This window comes from Pristiophorus japonicus, chromosome 10, assembly GCF_044704955.1.
Source record: "Pristiophorus japonicus isolate sPriJap1 chromosome 10, sPriJap1.hap1, whole genome shotgun sequence".
Taxonomy (NCBI): domain Eukaryota; kingdom Metazoa; phylum Chordata; class Chondrichthyes; family Pristiophoridae; genus Pristiophorus; species Pristiophorus japonicus.
In genome coordinates, this window is record NC_091986.1 from 114,065,020 (window position 1) to 114,089,329 (window position 24,310).

The 24,310-nt window shown below is 41.7% G+C and overlaps 1 protein-coding gene across 3 annotated transcripts in view; it reads right to left on the bottom strand.

The window, feature by feature from the left end:
* tmem135 (transmembrane protein 135) overlaps positions 1-24,310 on the bottom strand; it is a 594,106-nt gene that overhangs the window by 12,119 nt on the left and 557,677 nt on the right. For all 3 annotated transcript variants that reach the window (XM_070892008.1, XM_070892007.1, XM_070892006.1), the window contains 4 exons: positions 22,158-22,325; positions 16,729-16,792; positions 15,428-15,504; positions 8,939-9,037 (listed from right to left, as the gene is read on the bottom strand). In XM_070892008.1, coding sequence (XP_070748109.1) covers positions 8,939-9,037; positions 15,428-15,504; positions 16,729-16,792; positions 22,158-22,325 — 408 coding nt within the window. The remainder of the gene's footprint in view (positions 1-8,938; positions 9,038-15,427; positions 15,505-16,728; positions 16,793-22,157; positions 22,326-24,310) is intronic.

Consider the following 24,310-nt stretch of genomic DNA (forward strand, 5'->3'; position numbering starts at 1 on the left):
TTATAATGTTGTTTAGAACGAGATCCCAGAATTGGTATGAAGATGGTCTCGGCTGATTCATGGTGTTTTTGGTTCTTGGCTTCATTTTGCCTTCGCAGAAGACCAGGCAAAATTAGAGCTCACCATGTAGGAATATAACCTATTCTCTATCATTCCAGGATTTCAGGACATTGGCATGATGTTCCATATGTACTGTTTACTCATAAACCTCTGGTTCTTTGCATCTCCTTACAGCAGAATGGCAGCACAATACCATTTAAATATATATCAGCCCTGAATAAGGCTGAGAGATACCAGTATGCAAATGCTTAACAGTTTGACACCAAATCCTCACTTCACTGTTACAGCCAAGACATTAATCATGCATCTGAATTTGATAAATGACTGCTAAAATAGCAAAGAAGAATTTCAGGCAAATATAGTAATTCAGACGCTAATATCCTAAAGATTAATTTCAGTGTCAGTGTTTTTTTATTATGCGGTGTTAAAATATTCTTTATAGTTATTTTTATGCAGGCTAACTATGAACGATACATCAATCATTGGGACCCTTCAGAATGTTTGAAAATAACACTAACTATTGGTCCATCGAGCTTACTGTTCCAAACTGTCCAGCAGGTTCCTTATTGTGATTCTAGAATAGCCCAGTATTCCCCTTACTAACAGGAATTCATCCAATCTTCTTTTTAAATTCTGTCTGGCTTTCTGATCCACCACCACACTGGTAATTTGTTGCACTAAAAAAAGTTGTGTAAATTAATTACTTTCCTTTGACACCCTGAACTTTAAATCCTGCCCTTTGTCCTTAGATCCAAATTCTTCATAGCTGTAAAAATCTTAAATGACTTCGACATAGTTGCCAATTATCTGGCTTCTGTGTAGACCATCAGCTTTTCCAAGCTCCATTTATGCTGCTCACACAGGGCCTAGAAATCAGAATTTTTTTTTTTTTACAGATTCCTGTACTAGTATTGCGACCAGCAACTGCATTATTAAGCTTAGTACTGTCTTTGATAAACATTCACCTAAGTGAATGAGGTGACCTTGGGTAAGGAAGCATAAGAACAATGGCTCAACTACTTCTCTTTATCTTTAAAGTTCAGTGAGAGAGTTGGAGGGGGCATTGGCTTGGTGGGTAAGGAAAAAGGGGGGAGCGGTGGAAGGTTTTGAACGGCTGGTCTCTATCTTGGAGAGAGGAGAATAAGGAGACAGTTGGTAGTGGAAAATAGAAGCTGGGAGTTATCTTTGCTCTTCAGGATGATCCTATAATGGGTTATTTTGATGTGGCCCAGTCAGATCTGGTGCTGGATGACTAAACTAGTTGTTCGCCAGATATCTCAAGTTTGCAGTCGCTTGGACTTGAGGGAGTGAAGATGAGGCCAAACCACGGGCATCAACTGGGCCCGTTGTAAGAGAGTAAATGTTTCTCTGGGGACAAGTACATCAAAGGTGGAGGCGAGAGAGCATTTGAGCAAATTAACAGCTGCAGAAGTATAATGGTGAATGGAAGGCCAAAGGACGGGCAGTTGGGAACTTGAAAGCACAGTTATAAGCCAGAGAATCAACAACATCTGAGATTTTGTTAAAAGATAGTTGCATTCTTCATGAATTTGAATGATAATGTAAAGTGCAAGAATGCAGTTCAACTAAAACCAGAGTGCGTTCCTGCCTGAACATAGCTCAACATAATTTTTCAGTTTTGCATGTGGTGCTGCATCGCCAACTCATGATGTTTTCTGTTGAAGATTCACCCGAGTGTGTGTCTTCCATTAGCTCTTCCATCACAGCCAGAACTTTTTTTTGTGTGCCTCTGTCACACGATCAAAAGACGTTGGCCCGGAATTTGCTGTCAGCAGCAAAGTGACGACGATCGCCGCTGACCTTGAAGAAAGCCGTCCACAAAGATCATGCAACCTCTGTGGTGAATACTTTTGTTTTCTCGACCTTAATTTGATTGTAGAATGTCAAAAGGGAATCATCTTCGGCAGTCCCTTGGAGTCGAGGATTACTTGCTTCCACACTAATGTGAGTTCTCAGATGACTGATGAGTCCAATGCGGGACCTACAATCTCTGTCACAGGTAGGGCAGACGGTGGTTGGAGGAATGGGTGGGTGGGATGCTTGGGTTATTGTGCGCTCCTTCTGCTGTCTGTGCTTGGTTTGCCCCTGGGGTGTTCTGCGCCTTCCCAGATGCTTCTCCTCCACTATGAGTGGTCTTGGGTCATTCCAGCTGTCGGTGGGGATGTTGCACTTTTTCCAAAGAGGCTTTGAGGGTGTCCTTGAAGCGATTCCTCTGACCACCTGGGACTCGCTTACCGTGTCGGAGTTCTGAGTAGAGCGCTTGTTTTGAGACTCTGGTATCGGGCATGCAGACGATGTAGCCCCTCTACCGTGGTCAATGCTTCAATGCAGGGGATGTTGGCCTGAGCGAGAACATGGATGTTGGTGCGCCTATCCTGCCAATGGATTTGCAGGATCTTGCAGAGGCAGCGTGGTGGTACTTATCCAGTGCTTTGAGGTGCCTGCTGTACATAGTCCATGTCTCTGAAGCATATCGCAGGGCGGGTATCACTACTGCTCTGTAGACCATGAGTTTGGTGCCGGGTTTGAGGTCCTGGCCTTCAAACACTCTCTTCTTCAGGCAACCGAAGGCTGCACAGGCAACTGAAGGTGGTGTTGGACTTCATCATCGATGTCTGCCCTTGTTGACAGTAAATTCCCGAGGTATGGAAAATGGTCCACTTTGTCCAAGGCCTCGTCATGGATTTCGATAAACGGGAAGCAGTAATGTATAGCGGGAGTAGGTTGGTAGAGGACCTTTGTCTTGGGGATATTTATTATAAGGCCCATACTCTCGTACGCTTCGGTGGAGGTGTTGACAATGGTTTGGAGTTCGACCTCTGAGCGTGTGCAAACGCAAGTGTTGTCTGCATTCTGTAATTCAATGACAGAGGATGGGACAACCTTGGATCTGGACTGGAAGCGACGGAGGTTGAACAATTTCCTGTTTGTTCTGTAGATTAGCTCCACTCCAGTGGAGAGCTTGAGGGTGAGATGGAGCATTGCAGCAAGGAAGATCGAGGAGAGCCTTGGTGCGATGACACAGCCTTGCTTGACATAGGTACATACGTGAATTGAGTCTGTGGTGGATCCGTTGGTCAGGATCACAGCTTGCATGTCATTGTGGAGTAGGTGGAGGATAGTGACAAACTTTTGAGAGCAGCCGAATTTGAGGAGGACCCTCCATAATCCCTCACGGTCGACAGTGTCAAAAGGCCTTTGTGAGGTCAAAGGCGGCCATGTACAGAGGTTGGTGCTGCTCCCTGAATTTCTCTTGAATTTGACATATGGCGAAAATCATGTCCATTGTGCCCCTTAGTGGGCGGAATCCGCATTGCGACTCAGGGAGGAGCTCTTCAGCAGAAAGCGATTGAGGAAGATTCTTGCGATGACTTTCCCTGTGGCAGACAGCCAGGAAACTCCTCTGTAATTACAACAATCGGACTTGTCTCCTCTCTTGAAGATGGTCATGATTACAGCGTCTGAGATCCCCCGGCATGCTCTCCTCCTTCCAAATAAGAAAAATGAGTTCATGGATTCGTGCTAATAGTGCTTCTCCACCATACATTAGTGCTTCGGCGGGGATTCCATCTGCTCCTGAGGCCTTGTTGTTCTTCAGTTGTTGGATGACCTTTCAACCTCATGCCGGGCAGGGCTTGTAAACAGAAGAACATAAGAATTAGGAACAGGAGTAGGCCATCTAGCCCCTCGAGCCTGCTCCGCCACTCAACAAGATCATGGCTGATCTGGCCGTGGACTCAGCTCCACTTACCCGCTCCCCATAACCCTTAATTCCCTGATTGGTTAAAAATCTATCTATCTGTGATTTGAATACATTCAATGAGCTAGCCTCAACTGCTTCCCTGGGCAGAGAATTCCACAGATTCACAACCCTCTGGGGGAAGAAATTCCTTCTCAACTCGGTTTTAAATTGGCTCCCCCGTATTTTGAGGCTGTGCCCCCTAGTTCTAGTCTCCTCGACCAGTGGAAACAACCTCTCTGCCTCTATCTTGTCTATCCCTTTCATTATTTTAAATGTTTCTTTAAGATCACCCCTCATCCTTCTGAACTCCAACGAGTAAAGACCCAGTCTACTCAATCTATCATCATAAGGTAACCCCGGCATCTCTGGAATCAGCCGAGTGAATCGTCTCTGTACCCCCTCCAAAGCTAGTATATCCTTCCTTAAGTAAGGTGACTAAGATGGTGGCGGGTAGCGTGCTGTGGGATGGAGTCAAGGACACTCACGTCAAAGACAGAGTCTCAGTTAAGGAGATCTTCGAAGTGCTCCTTCCAGCGGGCACAGACTGCCTCTCTGTCCTTGCTAAGTACCTCTCCCATTCTTGACCCGCAGTAGGGTAGGACCTTGGGTGCTTGGGCCATAGGTGCTCTTGATTGCGCTGAAGCATCCATGCACATCGTGGTTGTCGGCTAGTTGCTGGATGTCCTGCGCTTTTTCCACCCACCATCTGTTCTTTATGTCGTGGGTTTTATGTTGGACCTCGGCCTTCAGATATCTATAGAGCTGCTTCCTTGCTCTCCAGTTTAGTTCAAGAATGCCTTGCGTTTGCGGCTTATTAGCTCCTGGATCTTCTGGTCGTTTTCGTCGAACCAGTCTTGATGTTTCCTGGTCAAGTGACTAAGCGTCTCTTCACAGGTGCTAATTATGGAGGCCCTAAGGGCAGACCAGGTGCTGTGGACACTCTGCCTCCATGGATCACTGGGAGTCGTCAAATTGGTTGTGAGACTAGCCACATAGTCCGCGTGCCAGATATGAGACTCCCAAAGCAAGTGCTCTACTCAGAGCTCCTTCATGGCAAACAGGCCAAAGGTGGGCAGCGGAAACGTTACAAGGACACCCTCAAAGCCTCCCTGATAAAGTGCAACATCCCCACTGACACCTGGGAGTCCCTGGCGCAAGACCGCCCTAAGTGGAGGAAGTGCATCCGAGAGGGCGCTGAGCACCTCGAGTCTCAACTTCTCGAGCATGCAGAAATCAAGCGCAGACAGCGGAAAGAGCATGCGGCAAACCAATCCCACCCACTCCTTCCCTCAACGACCATCTGTCCCACCTGTGACAGAGTCTGTGGCTCTCGTATTGGACTGTTTAGCCACCAAAGAACTCACTTCAAGAGTGGAAGCAAGTCTTCCTCGATTCCGAGGGGCTGCCTATGATGATGATGATGATAATGATGATGTGAGGTGCTTGCTAAATAGGGCTTTCTTAGCAGGGTCTTTGAGTGCTTCACCCGACCTGGTTGGAGACACCAGCAACAGCTGGAATAAAAGGAGCTAGTCACTGCAGGGAGCAGCGCAAGCCGACCCAAGAGGGCGACAAAATCAAAGTGTGACGTCACCCGAAACCAGGTAGAAAAAGGGAATATCCAGCATATAGCAGCAGTGATGCTATCAAGCTGTCTAAGCAGCCAATTGTGTTGAAGAATTCTCACAGACAGAAAATCAGTAAATAAAAAGCAGCTTTTATCATTCACTTTTTAAACATTTTTCAGAGGGCGAGATAAAGAGTGGAACATACACGTGGGATTAAGGTAGGAGCAAACTTTTAAAAAAAACTTGTTTTTCATTTTAAAAATCTAGTAATGTTTATAATGGAGAAATGTGACATTCCACAAAAATAAGTTTGTTTTTCAGGGCCAGATCAGCAGCCAATAATGCCGCTAAAACCCAAGTTATACCTCTTTCAACAAGGCTTAACTTTTTATGGGGTGTTTAACAGCATTATTAGGCGGAATAGGGGAAGTTTTAGTCAGTTCAAGTAATTTCACCGATTGACAACTATGGGGAGTTCCACAGCACAGCCTGTGGTGAACACAGAACGACTGACCACAACTTCAGGATTTCTGCGTTCATCTGCGTATGCACTAAATCCTGAAGTTGCAGTCAGTTTCAGAGCGGTAGGTAATGACATCGAACACTGACAGTTCCGCTGTTATTACCACTGCAAAATTCGGGACATGGTGTTTTACAACATTGGGAGGTCAAACAAGAGGAAAAGAGAGCCATACTAAAGATTTTTACTGCTGTACATACTTAAAACTCTTGTCCAAATAGAAATCTTTTACATTCATTCTAGTTATTTTATTGTTTAATAGAAATAACAATTGTTCAATCACCAGTTATATATCTTCCTGATCTAAACATGCACCTTATAAATGTCCTCATCTGTCCAGCAGGCTCCTAGGTTGCCTATCCCAGCTCCAACTTCAAAGTTGTGGACTGTCATTTTCAAATGCACTGCTCCAATGTCTTGTCTACAGCAATATGGACAGGCAACTGGCATGAGATTTAGGAGTGGTGTTGACAGGGATGGGGGAAGAGGAAAGGTGGTTTGGTTAGGAACATAGGAACAGGAGTAGGCCATTCAGTCCCTCAAACCTGCCATTCAATGAGATCATGGCTGATCTGCGACCAAACTCCATATACCTGCCTTTGGCCCATATCCCATATATCTTTGGTTAACAGAAAGCTATCAATCTACGATTTAAAATTAACAATTGATCGAGCATCAATTGCTGTTTACAGAAGAGAGTTCCAAACTTCTACGACCCTTTGTTTGTAGAAGTGTTTCCTAATTTCACTCCAGAAAGCGCTGGATCTAATTTTTCGACCATACCCCCTAGTCCTAGTATCCCCAACCTGTGGAAATAGTTTCTCTCTATCCTATCTGTTCCTCTTGGGTTGGCAAAGGTATCTGTAATTTTCCAACATTTGAATGATATAATATAATCATTCAAACTTTAATACTTAAATACATTTGATGTTACCATACATTGAGCAAAGTAATTCTGGATAATCTTATAGATGTATTCGGCTGTGTCCATAAACGCCTGAGATTCCTTCTGGATTGCAACCTGTAAAAACCTGGTCATCTTGTTTGTGACCTGTGCTCTGCTGTGTTTGCTGTGTGGGCAATGATTAGAGCGTGAGCAGATACAGCAGGAGCGGCGAGAGACTGTGGAGGGATGTGATCGAGGCCAGGGGCAGCACGGACCAGCCCACACTGCGATACATGTGCGTACTAGGTCCGTGCAGCAGAGCTGGTCTCCAGTCATCTTGGGTAATCCTTGCCACTGGACCAAGACCTAGCTCTGTCAAGCCCGTTTGGTGGCTGGTGTGCAACGGCCAGCACATGTTAAAAAATCCACACACGGGCATCTTCCACCCTTGAAGATGTAGTTCGGGTCCTTCATTGAAACACCTGTGAACTCATCCTTTTTTGGCATGGTAGCAAATCATCCTTGTTTCGAGGGACCACCTATGACTGACTGACACTGAGCACCTTTGCTCGAGTGTGAACTATTGCACTCAAAACAAATGTAGCCACAGCAGATGCATAACTGAGAAATTTGGTAGTTGTAATGTTCTGGTGAGAAACCTGGCTTTACAGGGATGTTGAAATTTGAGTTGATATTCTAGTGATTTTGGTACAGAAGTCATTCTGTAGAAATTGAGATCTATTGTGTCGAATAGCATTCCTAGCCATTAGATTGTATATTGTGAGGCAGTTACGGTTTTGGCATCGAATTACTTAGTTTCATTTCTTGAGAATTGGTATTTAGCTGTTATTCTTCCAAATGACTCAGTTGGGTGGGGTATTTTGTGACCAATACCAATTAAGACATGTATAGTTGAGAGCAATTATTGGTGAGGAATATTGAATGTTTCAAGCTAATCCAGTTTGGTCTTCGACTGCCCCCTGAATGGCTACACTTTATTTGGCAACATAAACAAAACAAGTAGTAAAAGAACCTGAGCTTTTTCATTCTGATCTAAAAAGCTTTTGCTGTCATCTTCATGAGTAGCAATGAAACCATGAGGTTAAAATGCACAGATGGATAGGTAGAACTGCTCACATTTTGCTTTTGTATAATTTAATTAAATAAAAGGGGTGATGCAAAATATCCATGCACATATTGAGCTGGAAACATATCATTCTGAATGTCTGCCTCATAATATAAAAAAAAATGCTTAACTGTGTTTCCTTGTGCTCATCATGTGAAGTATGTTAGTGCTGGGTATAGAATACTTTTTCACAACAGGTACATAGATTCAGTACAAGTCCAGGATTGTCGGATGCTAATTACTGCTGTTATGCTATAACTTTGGTAATGAATTGCTGTTGATCAGTGCTCCCAAATGAGGACATTGACAGAAAGTTATGGTCTGACCATTGATTCATCTCACATTGACTGTAATATAATTACAAGGGGCTAACAGAAAGCCCTTTGAAATTCGAGCAAGTCATGATGTCACATCAGAGTAACTAAAAAGGCCTGAGACTCTGAGTAAATTGGAGTGGCACCACCATGGGCAGGTACACGGTGTGGTGCTCATACAACTAAAAGGAGCATAACCTTCCTGGATACTGACTCCACCTCTAAAGTGTACTGAAACAGTGTGTTACTCTCCGTTTCACAAATCATGCATCCTTACAGTCAATCTCTATAAATAACATTACCAATTTATTGCTAACAAGTGGCCATTTTTTGCTGCATACCCAAGTCCACTCGGTTTATTTTACCCAAGATCAGTACAGGATTTGAAATCAGGTCCCATATGTAAAGAAAATATCTGCCATCAAGTTCCTCTCTTGCTATCAATTTCAGCTGAACTGCATCATACAGAACAAAAATAGTAAGAGAGCACATGTTCAGATAGCAGATCTTCAAAGACAACCTCCGAAATGTTGTTTAATCTATCTCTTTATAGTATATACATAAATATTTTGTTACATCATAAAATAGAGTCTTGAGTCACTTTAGTTAATAGTGTAGCTCCTCCTGATTTGAAATGCACTGAGAAAGGGGTTTCTAAATAATAATGTACTCATAAATCTGTCACATCATTTGGTACTTACTGCTTGAAAACATATGGCTGTGGAAATCGCATAGATGATGGTGTCTGCATGCGCAACGTATGGACATTTTCCTGCTTCAATGCCTTTGAAATACATTGTCTGGCAGCAAAGATGAATACCAATTATTTATGGAAATAATCTGACCACCATCATTTAAATGTTATTACTGGAATTTGCAGTATTCCAACAATTATGAAAAAGTCTAAGATCCTGCAATATTTTACATATTTGAACAAATATTGCTGGCATTCTCATGTGAGGTACAAGTGACCAATAATGGCATTTGGGAAAAATTATTAAAACAGTGACTCTTGGAATGACTGGACCCTGTGCAAGAAACAGAGCATTTGGCAGCAATAAGAATTTTTACCAGCAAGAAAACCACTGATAATTAATATTGTCACTCTTTTCTGTGACAATTGGCCTCAATGCACCAGAGGAGAAAATGATTAGGGCTCCCGCTCTGGATAGCTATCCAGGGACCCCTGCTGGAAGTGCATGTGTGGACATTAAAGGACAGAATAATGCTCAGCTGTGTTGCATTATGCTAGAATAACCTGCCAACACTTATTGACATGTTTCACGTAAGGATGATGCTAACATGGACGAGTTTCTGAAGGTGCCAGTCACCCTTAAAACATACCCAGCAATAGGAGAGAGGAGAAAACTGGCAGAGAAAATTGGTGGGAAAAAAGCTGTCGGCTTACTCGAGCTGATGCACAAAGCTTAGGCTAATTTAAATTAAATTAAAGATGGAATAAATACAATTAAAAAAGTATCCTCATGACGTTTTGACATAGCTTTTTAAGATTTTCTAACAGTATTCCTTTCAGTTTTGAACATGCAATTTTTAATGCATTCACTGAAAATTGACTAAGCTTGTTGAAGGAGCAGTGCTGAGACTTGAAGCCTATGATGTCAGTGCCATGCTGGAATGCCCACCAAATTCAAAAACAGAAACTCAGTGGTATATACTGAGTAAACAGGCTGACAGTTCCTACTCACAATCTTACATTGGCCACTCTGTGTGCTGACTGAGATAGAAGACAGAGACAGCAGCAGACTGGCACTGGACAATAATGAAGGGCTATCACCCAGGCCAGTTTTCACAGTGCAGGTACATCACCTTGTAGCAACTGCTGAAAGTGGGAAACCAGCTGAAGAAGCAGCAGACCATGACTGTGCCAGGAGAAAGTGAGTGGACCTACAAACATATTTGAGATAGAGGTTTTACTTTGATTATCATGGTGTAATCTAATATAATTTTATTCAGGGGACCATTAGCAGCCTAAAATTCAATATATTAAGATATTTAATATATAAAGGCTCCACTGTATCTTGTTTTTCTCTTCATGCACTGATGAACCTGATATGTAGCTCCAACATTTTCTGTTTTTATTTCACATTGAGCATTTGAAATTTATTTTCCTGCATCTTTCCTACAATCAAATACTGTTGGAAAAAGTAGAATAGAAATTGTAGAAACGTGATTATTTTTAAACTACGGTAAACCTAATATTTACCACAGAAAATGGAAGGTTAAATGGAAGCTTTAAATCTTCCATTGCTGTTCACTTGCACGAAGCATTCTGTTTCACACAGGCCAGTTTTACGGGAAAGTACATTAAGTAAATTTAAAGACCAAGGTAGAGGTAAAACAGAAACTTTTTTTTTTGTTTATCTGGAATCAAAGCCATTTGGCCTGAATTTTAACAGACCTAAATTGAATATTTCCTAGGGCTGGATGCATTTTGAGAAAATAAACAATGGCCCCAAGTTTCCACACGATAAAAAACGGGCGCCCCTCCGAGCTGGGTGCCCGTTTTTCGCGCCGAAAAAAAAACACGCGATTCTGGAGCGCCCTGCAGCTCCATGTCTGCTTGGCACGGCGCCCAGGGGGGCGGAGCCTACACTCGCGCCGATTTTGTAAGTGGGAGGGGGCGGGTACCATTTAAATGAGTTTTTTTTCCTGCCGGCAACCCTGCGCGTGCGCGTTGGAGCATTCACGCACACGCAGTGTGAAGGAAACATTGGCACTCGGCCATTTTTTTAGTTCTTTGTAGCTGTTTAATTTTTGAACATTTTTTATTAAAAGCACATTGCCATCAGCACATCAGCACTCAGGCTTCTTGCAGCAGTGAGAAGGTTGCAGGAAGCCTCAGAAAGTTGAGGCAGTCGTTTCCCGCCGTCGGGAAATGGCTGCTGAACTTGTGAGGCTTCCTTCAGCCTTCTCACTGTCTCCTTTCCCCCCCGCTCGCCGTCTGGAACGGCTTCCTCCTCCTCCCCCCTCCCCCCTCCACGGGAACGAACGGCCTTCTCCTCCCCCCCCCCGCGGGAACGGCTGCCTCAACTTGTGAGGCTTCCTGCAACATTCTCCCTGGCTGAAGCACTTTCACACAGGTAGGAAGATGGTTTATTTAATCTTTTCTTTGCTTATAAATTTTTATTCAGGTTGGATTTATTTGTATAATATTTGTATAAGTATAAATAAGGATTTATTATAGAATTTAATGACTTCCCTTCCCCCCCCCCCCCCGCCTCGTTCTGGAGCCTAATTTGTAACCTGCGCCTGATTTTTTAATGTGTAGAACAGGTTTTTTCAGTTCTACAAAAATCTTCACTTGCTCCATTCTAAGTTAGTTTGGAGTACGTTTTCACTGTGGAAACTATCAAATCAGGCGTCAGTGGCCGGACACGCCCCCTTTTGAAGAAAACATTCTGTTCCAAAGTGAAACTGTTCTAACTGACTAGAACTGCAGAAAAAAAAATGTGGAGAATTGCGATTTCTAAGATAGTCCGTTCTCCACCAGTTGCTCCTAAAAATCAGGCGCGAATCATGTGGTTACTTGGGCCCATTGAAAGGAAATATATTCAAAATGGTAATATTCTTGACAGAGATGTCCGATATATAGCGTGTGCAAGTGAACAAGGCCATAAAAAAGGCAAATGAGAATCTGGGTTTTATGCACAGGGCCACAGAATGTAAAAGCAAGGAAGTGATGTTGAATTTAAAAGACATTAATTAAACGGAATATTGCAGACATTCCCTTAAAAACATGAAATTATATCGAAATTTTATCATTAAAAACGCCCCAAAGTGCATCACAGAGACATAATCAGACAAAATAGTCACCAAACCAAAGGCTATATTAGAGTGACCAAAAGCATGGTCAAAGAGGTGGATTTTACAAAGGACCTTAAAGGAGGAGAGGTAGATGGAAAGGCAGAGAGGATTAGGGAGAACATTCCAAAGCATAGGCCGAGACAGCTAAAGGCATGGCTGCCATTGTTGGGGCAAGGGGAACAGGGAATACACAAAAAGCCAGAGTAAGGGAAACACTGAGCTTGGTGGGGTTGTAGGGCTAGAAAAAGTTTGTCCTCACATGAAGGCCATGATTGGATTTAAAAACAAAGATGATCATTTTAAATTGGAGATGTTGGGGGACCGGAAGCCAAGGTAGATCACCAAAGACAAGGGGAAGAAGTGAGTGGAAACTGGTGCGGTATAGGATACGAGCAGCAGAGTTTTGGATAAACTGAAGTTTACAGAGAGGGAAGCATGGAAGGCAAATCGGGAGAACTTTGGAATGGTCGAGTCTGGAGGTGACAAATATATGGATGAGGATTTCAGTGGCAGATGGCTGAAGCAAGGATGAGAGGTGGGTGATGTTACAGATGTGCAAGTAGGTGGTCTGTGTGAAGGGGAGGATATGAGTATGAAGCTCAGCTCGCGGTTGAATTGTGAACAGTCTGGTTCAGCCGAGACACTGACTGGGGAAGGAGATGGAATAAGTGCTAAGGGTCTGTAGTTTGTGTTGGGGACTGTAGATAATGACTTCAGCCTTTCCAATGTTTAACCAAAGGAAATTACAACTCATCTAAAAGTGGCTGTCAGACAAGCAGTCTGATAACACAGATTCAATGGAGGGGTCGAGAGAGGTAGAGCGTAGTAAGGTGTAGTCAGTGTACATATGGAACCTGACCCCATGTCTACGGATGATGTCTTCAGGGAACAATGTGGAGATGAGGAAGAAAAGGAAGTCAAGGACATATTCTTGGGAGACTTGGGAGATAATTGTGCAAACACAGGAAGAGAACAACGCTCTTGCCATCCACAATCTCACTGGACAATCTATTGATATCATGACCTTGACAGAAACCTGGGCCACAGTGGTAACAATTTCCCCCTCTCTGAATCCTCCTGTCTGGCTATACATGTCTAAAATGTCCTGCCTCTTCACTTACTCTTTTGGCACCTTCTTTGCCTTCCAACACCTTCCCACAAAACTTCTGAGCCAACATTGCTAATGGTGCCTTTGCTCAGGCTCCATACATCTCCCTTTCAAAATTGCGATCACCTCCTCTGTCCACAAAATGACTTGTCTATCTTCTTCAACTACCAACCCATCTCTTACCTCCCTTTCCAAGGTCCTTGAATGCGTCATCAGCCCTCCCACAACTCCCTTTTCACAACCCTGGCCAAAGTACTAAATTGCATCCTCTGTGACTGAGATCATATTATGTTATCCCCATCTGGTGTCCATCATGGGATTATTCTTGTGTGGCTCGACTCCTGCCTGCCCCAATACAGCAATGATTTTTCTTTCATTCACACAATCACCTCTGGGGTTCCCCAAGGATTCATCAGTCACCTCCTCTCTTTCATCATCTAGATGCTTCATTTGGTGATCATTCACAAGAAGGACAAGTCTCTACATGTATGCTGTTGACATCAAGCTCTCCACAACCTCTGGTTTGTCGGGCTCTTGTCTGACAGTAAGTTGTGAATGAGTCAAAATTTCCTCCAAATCATAATCCATTATTTTCAGCACTCCTTTGCCACCTACTCCATCTCCCTTTCCTGGCCATTCACTGATGCAGAATTAGGCCACCCAAAATCTCAGCATTCTATTTCAAACCCCATAATCTATTAATTACCGAGACTTTACACCTCTGCAACACCCCCAATTTCTACCCTACCTCATTCCCACTGCCAAAAAACCCTGATCCATTCTTTTGAGGACATTGAAGAGCCTCCCAATTCCACTTTTCATAAACTGCAACTCATGCAGGACCCAGTCAAGTGTATCCTGCCATAAGCCTCGTTTGCCCATCACCCTCATCCTTGTTGACCTACTTGTCTCCCAATGTATTGAATTAAAAATCTTTATCCTCAACTACAAATCTCTCCATGTCCTTGCACCACCCACTCATGGCAATCCTTTCTAGCCTTATGTCCCCTTCGGTACCTTCATGTGCCCAGACTCAGCCTTCAATGCATCTTTCCACTTTTTGCTCCACATTGGTGGCAGTCTTCAGCTGCCTTGGCCCTACTCTGTGAAACTCCCTTACTACACTCCTTTGCCTGCCTCCCTCCCTGCCCCTAAAAACTCTCTCAAAATCTATTTGATCGATCAAGCTGTTAGATCTCCAAATCGCTCAATGACTCAGCAATGTTCCTTTTTCTCCCCTCTGTAAAGAATCTTGGAAATGTTATATATTAAAGGCACTATATAAAGGTATAGCTGAAAGTGAAACTGAAGTGGAGAAGGAGAAAGAGCAAAACAGTAAACTGATAGGCAGACATAAAATGGACAGAGAGAGAGAAACAGAGGGAAAGATTTTTTGCAGACTTACCATAACCAATATTCTAAGCTAGAAGGGCGTGAGTTTTTTGGTGCGACCCAGCCTGGGAAAATTTCAGAACCACTGAATCGAACAGTTCTACTTAAATTTGGCTTGAGCCACCCTTGCGCGACAGGATGTGGGTAGGCTTCCATGATCCAATCATCATTTTATCAGCGGTTGTGCCAATGATTGAGGCAATCTATAACATTATTTAAAAGGGAATTGGATATGTATATGAAAAAGAATATATGATATGAAGAAAGGATAGGGAGATTAGAGCATCAGTTCCTGCAGCTGTTCAGCTAGAGTGCATAGGGCATTGCCTACCCCTCAACTGGAGCTTGCGTCCAGAAGCAAGGATGGAAAACCAGTTGCTGATGGTCATGGCTGCTGCTGGCAGGGCATTCTGGCTGCTGTCTGACATCATAAATCCATCGGGGGCCTGTGGGGGGTGGAAATAGGTGCTACTTACCTTTTTGGGCTTCCCTGCCTGCTCCCCTAGGATCCTCTGTCTAAAAGAGGCCAGGTGCAAAGGCTACAACCAACACTTTTTGAGTGCCCGCCTGGAAAACTAGAGGAAAATGAAGTGACTAATCCCCCAGGAAATCCACGAGCAGTATAAGGAGGATGGAGACCCGGCATGTGTTTCCAACTCTTTCACTCTTTACTGTGTTTGGGAACTGAGCGCCCCCATGTCACATACAAGAGGAAAATCTGCTCCGTTTAGTAAGGAGACAGAGAAAGATGCAATCATAACATTTTCTAAATTTAGCTAACAAAATACTATTGTCTACATATTGTAAAGTAAAAAGCATCCAAACTGACATTTATATAAAAACAAAAAAAAAGGCTTTTTTTTACCTCTACAAGTTTGGAAGCCAGGTACATGGAGATGGTTGTGCTTTTGTAAAACATCATAGACATTCCTGCTAAGAAACCTGCATAAAAATTCAGAAAACGATTGACACATTGTTACAGACAGCAACAGTAATCAAATGTAAGACCTTTGGCTCCTCTTCGACTGACTTCTTGGGTTGCACTGTATATAGCTCTTATAATACAATAATCTTAGAAAAATATTTGAACTGTGAAATATACACGTTCACACTGAAAGCCACCTGTGGAAGGCACAATATTTGTCAAGCTGGATATGAAAATGATTTCATGCGCAGTTCTCCATCCGAGATTACATGCTCTAGGAATCATTCAGGTTTATTTTTCATTCGACTTTCAAATAATGGATTAAACTTTCCTATCATTTCCGGCGGGTTCTTGGCGATTTTCACGGCGGTACAGCTGTTTTTCCCCCCAGCGAAAGTTTCCCCTTTTATTTTTCAATGGTATCGCCCAAATCTGAAAACACCCACTGGGACCAAACCGCTGACGTGCACCGCCGAGAAAATCGCCAGGGCGTAACATTTTGTCTCAACAGAAGCCCGTCCAGATCATAGAGGGAATCGCCTTGTAAAAGCTACTTAAACAGGGCGGTAGGCGAGTACTATGCAAAGAAAGGTAAGTTAAACGTTCTTTATTTATTTTTTTAAATTTTAAAACGGCGATTAGGTGTAAAAGTGTCTTGGGAATGTTTTTTTAAACTTTTTATTTTTTTTTTGAGACATTTTTTTTTAAAGTTTATCCCCCTCCCGAGGCCCAACTGCAGCCTTGGACTAAATTTTAAAAAAAACGCCCGTTTTACTTAGTTTCCCCTTAACCGCCGAGAAAACCGTCGAGAATAATGGTGCAAGATCCATTTTCTCACTGGGCGATTAGTTTTAACTTAAAAGTGGAAATTTGTGCCAGCGTTACTTATCAAACTTTAGCGGTTTCTCTGGGCGGGCAATCGGGCGTTGAGGGGCTCTCTGGAAAGTCTAGCCCATAGTGTTTTAGATTTGTTTCAAAGTATAGGAAGAACAATTGTGGAGCAAATGGCATATAGTCACACTCAAATTGTGAGATTATAAGCACCTTGTGCAAGAATTAAGATACTACAGAGCTGAATTGTATTAATTGTTGAAAAGAAGACAATTTAAAAGCATTTGGTGGACTTCTGTTTATTATCCTTCCTTTCGAGCTGTATCATATTATAAACCGTCATCTTGCAGACATGTGCAGAAAGGGTTGAGAAAGCCCTTTTAAGAGAGCTGAAAAAATATTACTCTCACCAGCAATCAGTGCATGAAGTTCATCGTCCAAATTTCTCACCCATCGGAGGAAGCAACTTGTGCCCTTGACATGAAATAAAAACACCAGGATCAAATGGCTTGTGTCTATAGTACTGCAAGTCACGTTGTCAAATACTATTACTTTGGTAAATGCATTTTCTCAGATTCTGGAAAGCAATGAACTACCAAACACTTTGCAATGCTTCAGGTGGATAAAAATCAAAAAAAGTTCATAAATTGCCATATATAGGGCTGGAAATTACTGAAAAAAAATAACAGCATGCCAACAATGTACGCTGTTATTTCGGCAACATGTTCAGGGGAATAAGTGATACGTCGTGAGTTGTATCCAGAACTTGATCAATTTACAGTTGGCGTTGCACAAATGGCATCTCATCCTTAGCCTCTCTTATCTTTTTAAGAACTTGCTGAATTTACACATTAATTGCCCATTAAACTCGCAACAGAAAGTGAAGTATAGTAATTAATAGCGCAAGTATCTTTTTAATGACGTGATAACTGTTAATGACTGCCAATCAACTTATGGCTCAAAGTGAATAATTTAAACTGTGGTATCTCATTCCTACTGGTAGTGAATTGTTGTTGGAGAATTTAAAAATTCTTACATTTCCTTTGTCTATTTTTCTCTCGCTCAAGCCAATCTACCTTTCTCTCTCTTATTTCTCTTTCTGTATGGATTTGACTGTAATTCACCCATTCTAATTCAGCCTCCTATTCGGTCGTTCCTCTATCTATTTCTCAATCTTTAAATCGCATTGGTTAAGGAGATACACTGTTGGTCTCACCATTCACTAAGGTCCCAGATGCCCTCACCGTTATCAGCTCGCACTTCCAGCAAGTTAAGAGCGTAAAAGATTTTTGTACTGAATGTGCAGGAAGAAGTCTAACAATAGCGTATGCTGAGAGATACCCTACTCCAGCGGGATCACAGAGCCAGACTTTACTCTCAGCGGCAAACAAATGGCGCTAGCCATTCGTTGCACTTGTACTTACCCACAGACTTTATAGGGATTTTGCACTGGAACTTACGATGATTAGAAAGCCATTTCGGTGCAGCACCCTTTACGGGGATCTGGTGCCTGTGTGAACAGATCTCCTTAACCAATCAGATTAAAGAATCATTAATAAGACACACAGAGTCTGAACCAGGATGTGTCAGTTCGAATAGTTAATTGAATGCCAAATCATATGCAGAAAGAAAATTAGAGGAAAAGAAATATGGGATTAAGAGGGAGATAAGAGGCAGAAAGAAAAAGTTTAAAAGTTTTATTTCAATATTTTAATTTTTTTTAAATCTCCAATAATTAAAATCTGAAGGACTCCACACCCGTAAAAATAAATCATCAGTGCCAGTGAGATTGTTTGGCAGTAATTAAGACTTAGCACACTGCTAAAAATGTACTTACAGTGGTGGGTATATATCAAGTAAGTGCAGCAACTTCATGTTGTGCCATGTATTTTAATGCAGTCTCTCTCAGTGAGATACCAGTATAGCGCTGCTTCTGGAGGAGCAGGGAAACTCGGACAGAAAATTTCTGATTTCAGTTCAACTGTGCATGTGCGGTCGCTGGAAGTTGCTGTCCAATTTACACCGAAGTGCCGTTAGTCTCACTATTTTTTCCCAACAGCAAAGTCCGGCCCATAATGTAAGGATTTCAATACATACAAGTTTTTTTTCTTTTCCTCAACGAGGGTTCTTTTCAGTTTTCTTCCCCTGAGCTGAGCTTCCAACCAATGTTCCCCGTAATTTGCTATTGGGTGTGCGGCGCCTTTAAGGGACTGCACGGGCCATCGCAGGTTCTCACCTGCACGAACTTTAACATAGGAAAAGTCAGTCCTTGGCTGGCGGAGAGCTATGCAGATTATAGGGAAAACAGCTTCCAACCCCATCTCTTCTCTATCATCGTCTGCCTACTTCCACCTCGGAATATCGCCATCCCTACCCCATACCTCAGACCATCTGCTGATGAAATCCTCATCCATGCCTTTGTTACCGCCAGACTCGACTATTCCAATGTTCTCCTAGCCGGCCTCCCATCGTCCACCATCCATAAGCTTCAGCTCATCTAAAACTCTGCTCACACCAAGTCCCATTCTCCCATCACCACCAACACCTCAAATTTAAAATTTTCATCCTTGTGTTCAAATCCCTCCTTGGCCTCACACTTCCCTATCTCTGTAACCTCCACAGCCCTACAACCCTCCGAGAATTCTGCATTCCTCCAATTCTGGCCTCTTGAGCATCCCCAACTTCCTTTGTCCCACCATTGGTGGCTGTACCTTCAGTTGTCTAGGCCCCAAGCTCTGAAATTCCCTTCCTAAATTGCTCCGCCTCATTTAAGATACTCCTTAAAAGCTACCTCTTTGACAGCTTTTGGTCACTTGCCTAATGTCTCTTTCTTTGGCTCGGTGTCAATTATTGTCTGATTACACTCCTGTGAAGCGCCTAAACATTTTACTACATTAAAGGCATTATAAATGTTAATTGTTATTGTTAAATACAGGCATGTCCCTCCCTTCTTTGGGATCTCCTCATTTCTCTCACTCTCGCCAGCCAAGGGGCAAGCAGGCAAACTGCTTCCAGGTATCTTCCAATATTGCTCTGGAGTTGCCTGTTAGAGCAGTCCAAGTAGACTTGCCTTTTCTTACAACAAAGCACCTGATGTTCACTTGATATCTCTCCGTTACAGCACAAGTGAAATTCGGACCTTAGAATGTGGAGGACAGTGTGAAGCCATGTTCCAACACTGCATCACATAGACATTGGGGCTCCAAAATGCTGTAACACTTGGAAGCTTTATATTCAAATGTGTTCTTTGGCCAGCTCCCAAGACCAGAAAAAGAACTTGTGGTGGAGTTTTTAAAAAACATTTAGTTTGTGCTACAACAAGAATGTTTAGATTCTTACCAACCAAACTACTACTGAATTAATGCAACTCATTTAAATTGCAGTGAAAAATCATTGAATCTCTGTTGCCAAAATTCAATTATGCAATCGTATATAGATATAAATAGAGGACATGCAGCACAAGATCAGCCTACATATCGATTCTCTCATTAGTAACGCTTCACATGTCAATTATATACTGGAGTTCAAAGTTTAAACTGCAATAAATGTTGTTTAACATTGAAAGATAAAGATCCCAATAAAACAAAAAAAGTGTAAATACAATCGTACATTTGACTACCTACTGCTGTATTCAAACTGTAATTTTACAGTGGTTCCAGGCCTGACTCTGCACAAGCTTTGAAATGGTGAATTACACTTTTTGTAGTGATTATAAAATAATTTTTCATAATATTTTAAACTATCCAAATCTGAAACATTTTATGGTAAAGTATCATGAAAATAGAATTTTTCACTGAATATAGGAAGAACTTTCTCCATTTTACAGCACAACGCGTTTTTTATTTTTATACCTTGAATACATTTTATATGACCTTACAGCATATGATCAAATCTACAAAATCCTTTTGACACAATTGCACTATCTGGATTTTAATTTCATAATTAATTATATTACACACAGGGTGTCAAGATCAAGTATAGTTTTAAGGTGAAGTGGGCTTATAGGGCACGAAATAACTGGTCCAGAGTACGTAGTCATCATTTTAAAGTCAGACATTCTGTCCCTAGTTTTATATATTTCCATTTTAAATTCCTGTGTCCACATTTATAATGGGAACTGACTCTATGATTATGTCACACTGTAATCATAGCCCGCCCACCTCCAATGGCCACATAACAGCGTCTCTACTGGTGAGAGAGTTCAATTGCAGCATGACAAGTTGACAATGGCAGTTTCTGTTATAAATATGGACATAGGAATTTATAATACAAACGTGCACAGACATAACATTTTTATTAATATATTAATATATATGGATGGCTATGGGAAAACTTTTCATCACAAATTGAAAGGTTTCGCTGGATTTGGGAGGAATGGTCTGATGGCACTGAATGTTGTAGCACAATAATTAGTCCTTTCGAATGGGAGGATGTAGGCTTGACCCTCATGTAGCTCAGTTCCCAATGTGAGTCATGCTACAGTACCATAAAAACCACTGAAGTTCACAAACAGAAGGAGGTCATTCAACTGATCGTGTCTGTGCCAACTCTTTCCTGGAGCAATACCAAACTAACCCCAAAGCTCTGCTTATTCCCCATAATCCTACATCTTACTTTGTTTTAAATATTTATCCACTCTTCCTTGAAAGATGCAATGGTCTTTACCTCAATTACTCCCTGTGGCAAAGCATTCCATGCTATAACAACTCTGCATAAAGAAATTTCTTCTAACCTCACTGTGATAATTTTAAATGAATGAACCCTTACTCACCAGTCAGAGGAAATAGGGTAAATGGGAAAACCTATCAAATAATTTTAAAATATCTTAAATAGCCTTCTTTGCTTCAGAGGAAGTATTCAGTGTATTTCAAATGTCTCTTATAGAATCATAGAAACAAAGCACAGAAGGGGGCCATTCAGCCCATCATGCCTGTGCTGGCTCTATGAAAGAGCAGTCGTGCTTACTCCCACTTCCCCTCTTTTTGTCCATAACCCTCTAAGATCCTCATCCTCAAGTACCTATCCGATTCCCTTTTAAAATAATCTAGAGAATCAGCTTCCGCCACCTTATCAGATAGAGTGTTCCAAATTCCAATAACGGAGTGAAAAAAAGTCTTCCTCATCCCTCCTCTAGATATTTTGCCAATGATTTTGAATTTATGACCTTTAATTATCGACCCATTCGCCAGAGGGAATAATGTTTCTCTATCTACTCTTATCAAAACCTATCAGGTCACCTCTTAACCTTCTCTGTTCCAAGGAAAACAGTCCTAACTCTTCATAACTGAAGTTTCTCATCCCTATTATCATCCTGGTGAATACATGTTGTATGCTCTCTAAGGCTTCCTACTGTGCTTTAAACTTCTATGGCTATGGTACACAAATATATAACCATTTCTGTTTTTAAAGAATGAATTCATTATTAATGAACTTGAATGCACCGTCTTACCTTTCTGAACATTTCCTGTAACGGGCTCAAAAGAATTGCTCTTTCTTCAGGTTAGTGTTTTTCTACAGTAATAGTATCTCCTTAGTTTGTTTTTTCAATTGTTTTATACATTTACCAATCTTTGTCTATTCTTCAATGCATTCTCAAACTTGTCATTACTGTTTGCCCCCAACCACAACATTTCCCAATTTACCATTCCTTCTAAAGGGGCTCACCTGAAATACGGAATATATTCATTTTATATTTCCTTTTTTACAATAGTGTCACAATATTGAATCTAATGACAATCTGATTATTGATGCCCATGTATTGTTCAAACTGCATTTTTGCCAGTACCTCAATCTCACAATGGAATAAACCAGTAATATAAGCATTGTGTATTATTATTACCTTGTAAATACTGACAAAGGATCCGAGAAACGCTCCAAGTTGGAAGTTTTCTTTATTGTACAAAGCAGACAGCAGCCGAGATGGCTTTGTAAATAGGTGTCTAAGTGCTGATGGAATGCGAAGGCAGCACTGAATAAGGTAGCCAACACTGAACATCCGTATAAAACCCTGGAAAATATATTTTTTTGAAATGCTTTAGAAATAACATGACTTGCAAGGCATGTGGTTACATTTTCTTTATCTCTGGATTGAATTTCCATTGTAAAATGGAAAATTGCAGATAGTAAACACAAAGTGAATAATGGGTGCTTCGTAAATCAATCAAAAGGCTGAGATCAGGGTTCTCTGTAACGTATTTAACTTCTGAAGCTTTACACGTACACTTTAACAAAAATCTCAAAGGGAATGTTGCTGGATTTATTTTACCTTTTCAAAAGTAGCATTTTTTGGCATTTTGCAAGTGAGTAGATAGTGGTTACGTTACTGGATTCTGATCCAGAGAATACAAGTTGAAATCCTACCATGGCAGTTTAAACATTCGAATTCAGTTAAAAAAAAAATCTGTAAGCAAAGTCAGTAAAGGTGACCACTGTCAGATTGTCATAAAAACCCAACTGGTTCATTAATGCCCTTTAGGGAAGGAAACCGGTCATCCATATCTGATCTATCTGTGACTCCGGTCTCCCATCAACATGGTTGACTCTTCTAGTCCAGTAACTGAACCACTATGCTCCAGTAACCTCCATAAGATAGTGTCTTGAATTCCTCTATCATGCATTTGTTTACATAACTAAATATACTAAAATAAAAAAGGGAAAAACTGTAAATGTCTGAAATTAAAATAAATGCACAGCAGGTCAGTCAACTTCTGTATAAAGACAAAATAGGATATGACGCTTTGGGTACATGCCTGTCATAACCCGTCTTTTCTTTTTACAGATGTACTGTGCATTTCCAGCAATTTCTAGTTTTAATCTGATTATAGTGATTGACATGGATAGATTCCCAAATGATCTGTGATGCTGTGCAAAGCAGCTGTTAGCTCAAAAGCTGCATTAGGAAAATGTTGCTCGGCGGTTTGATGCATCACTGCGCAGTGCTGTTGGAACAACAGAGCATTTATGATCAGCGTTTTAAACAGCTGATCAGCGAACTTTGTTAAAGCTCTGATGTGCTGCTCAGCCTCTCCTTTTCCGTATGCCTGCACTAGTTTAGGACTGGATTTACTGATCCTGCATTATGCAATACTCTACCTTAAACATAAAAATTTACAGCACAGGAGGCCGCTATTCGGACTATCGTGTCCGTGCCGGCTGACAAAGAACTATCCAGCCTAATCCCACTTTCCAGCTCTTGGTCTGTAGCCTTATAGGTTATGGCACTTCAAGAGCATATCCAAGTATCTTTTAAATGCTGTACAGTATTTTCATGGACATTCCTTACTGTGACCAACAAGCTGCCCCGTTGAAATAATGACAGTTATTTGGGTCCTAGGACTACTGGGGTTACAAGGATCCTTCTAAATTCTGCTATTCTCAATGTAATCCTCCTTTCCAAAAGGTTATTTTATGAGCTAAAGGCAGTAAAGTGTGTTTACATATTTAGCTGTACATTGCCCACGGCACTACTGATGGGTAGTTTGCAACCTGGTGCACAATTACTAATACTTCCCACAGCCCCATTCTTGAGCTTTCAGAATCTACTGTTCTAGCCCTGAAGTAGTACTCTACTATGGACCAACTCAGACACCCCGCAAATGGTTCCTGCAATACTAAGGAAAGGTGGCATTCAACTAATTAGGAAACCGAAAACATTCAAAGAAGAAAGCTGACAACTATTCATAGGGATGCAAGCACAACTGCGAGATGAATTCCAGGAATTGGTCTCAGACTTGAATAGGGAAAATTCAGAGGGAGAGCCCTCGTTAGTCATTTAGTACACACCTCATGGCAAACAACTCAGATCGGGATCAGCAGGGGCTACTGGCTGCTCTTTTGACTGGGTATGGTGAAAAAAAACAGAGACAAGTGAGAAAGTAACTTGAAAGATAAGGGTTCAAAAGCTCAATCTCTTCCCATATTCAAAAAAGGTGACATTAAAGACATGTAAAGAGAATCTGCTGCCTGATGAGGCAAGGTGAAAAATTTGGTTAA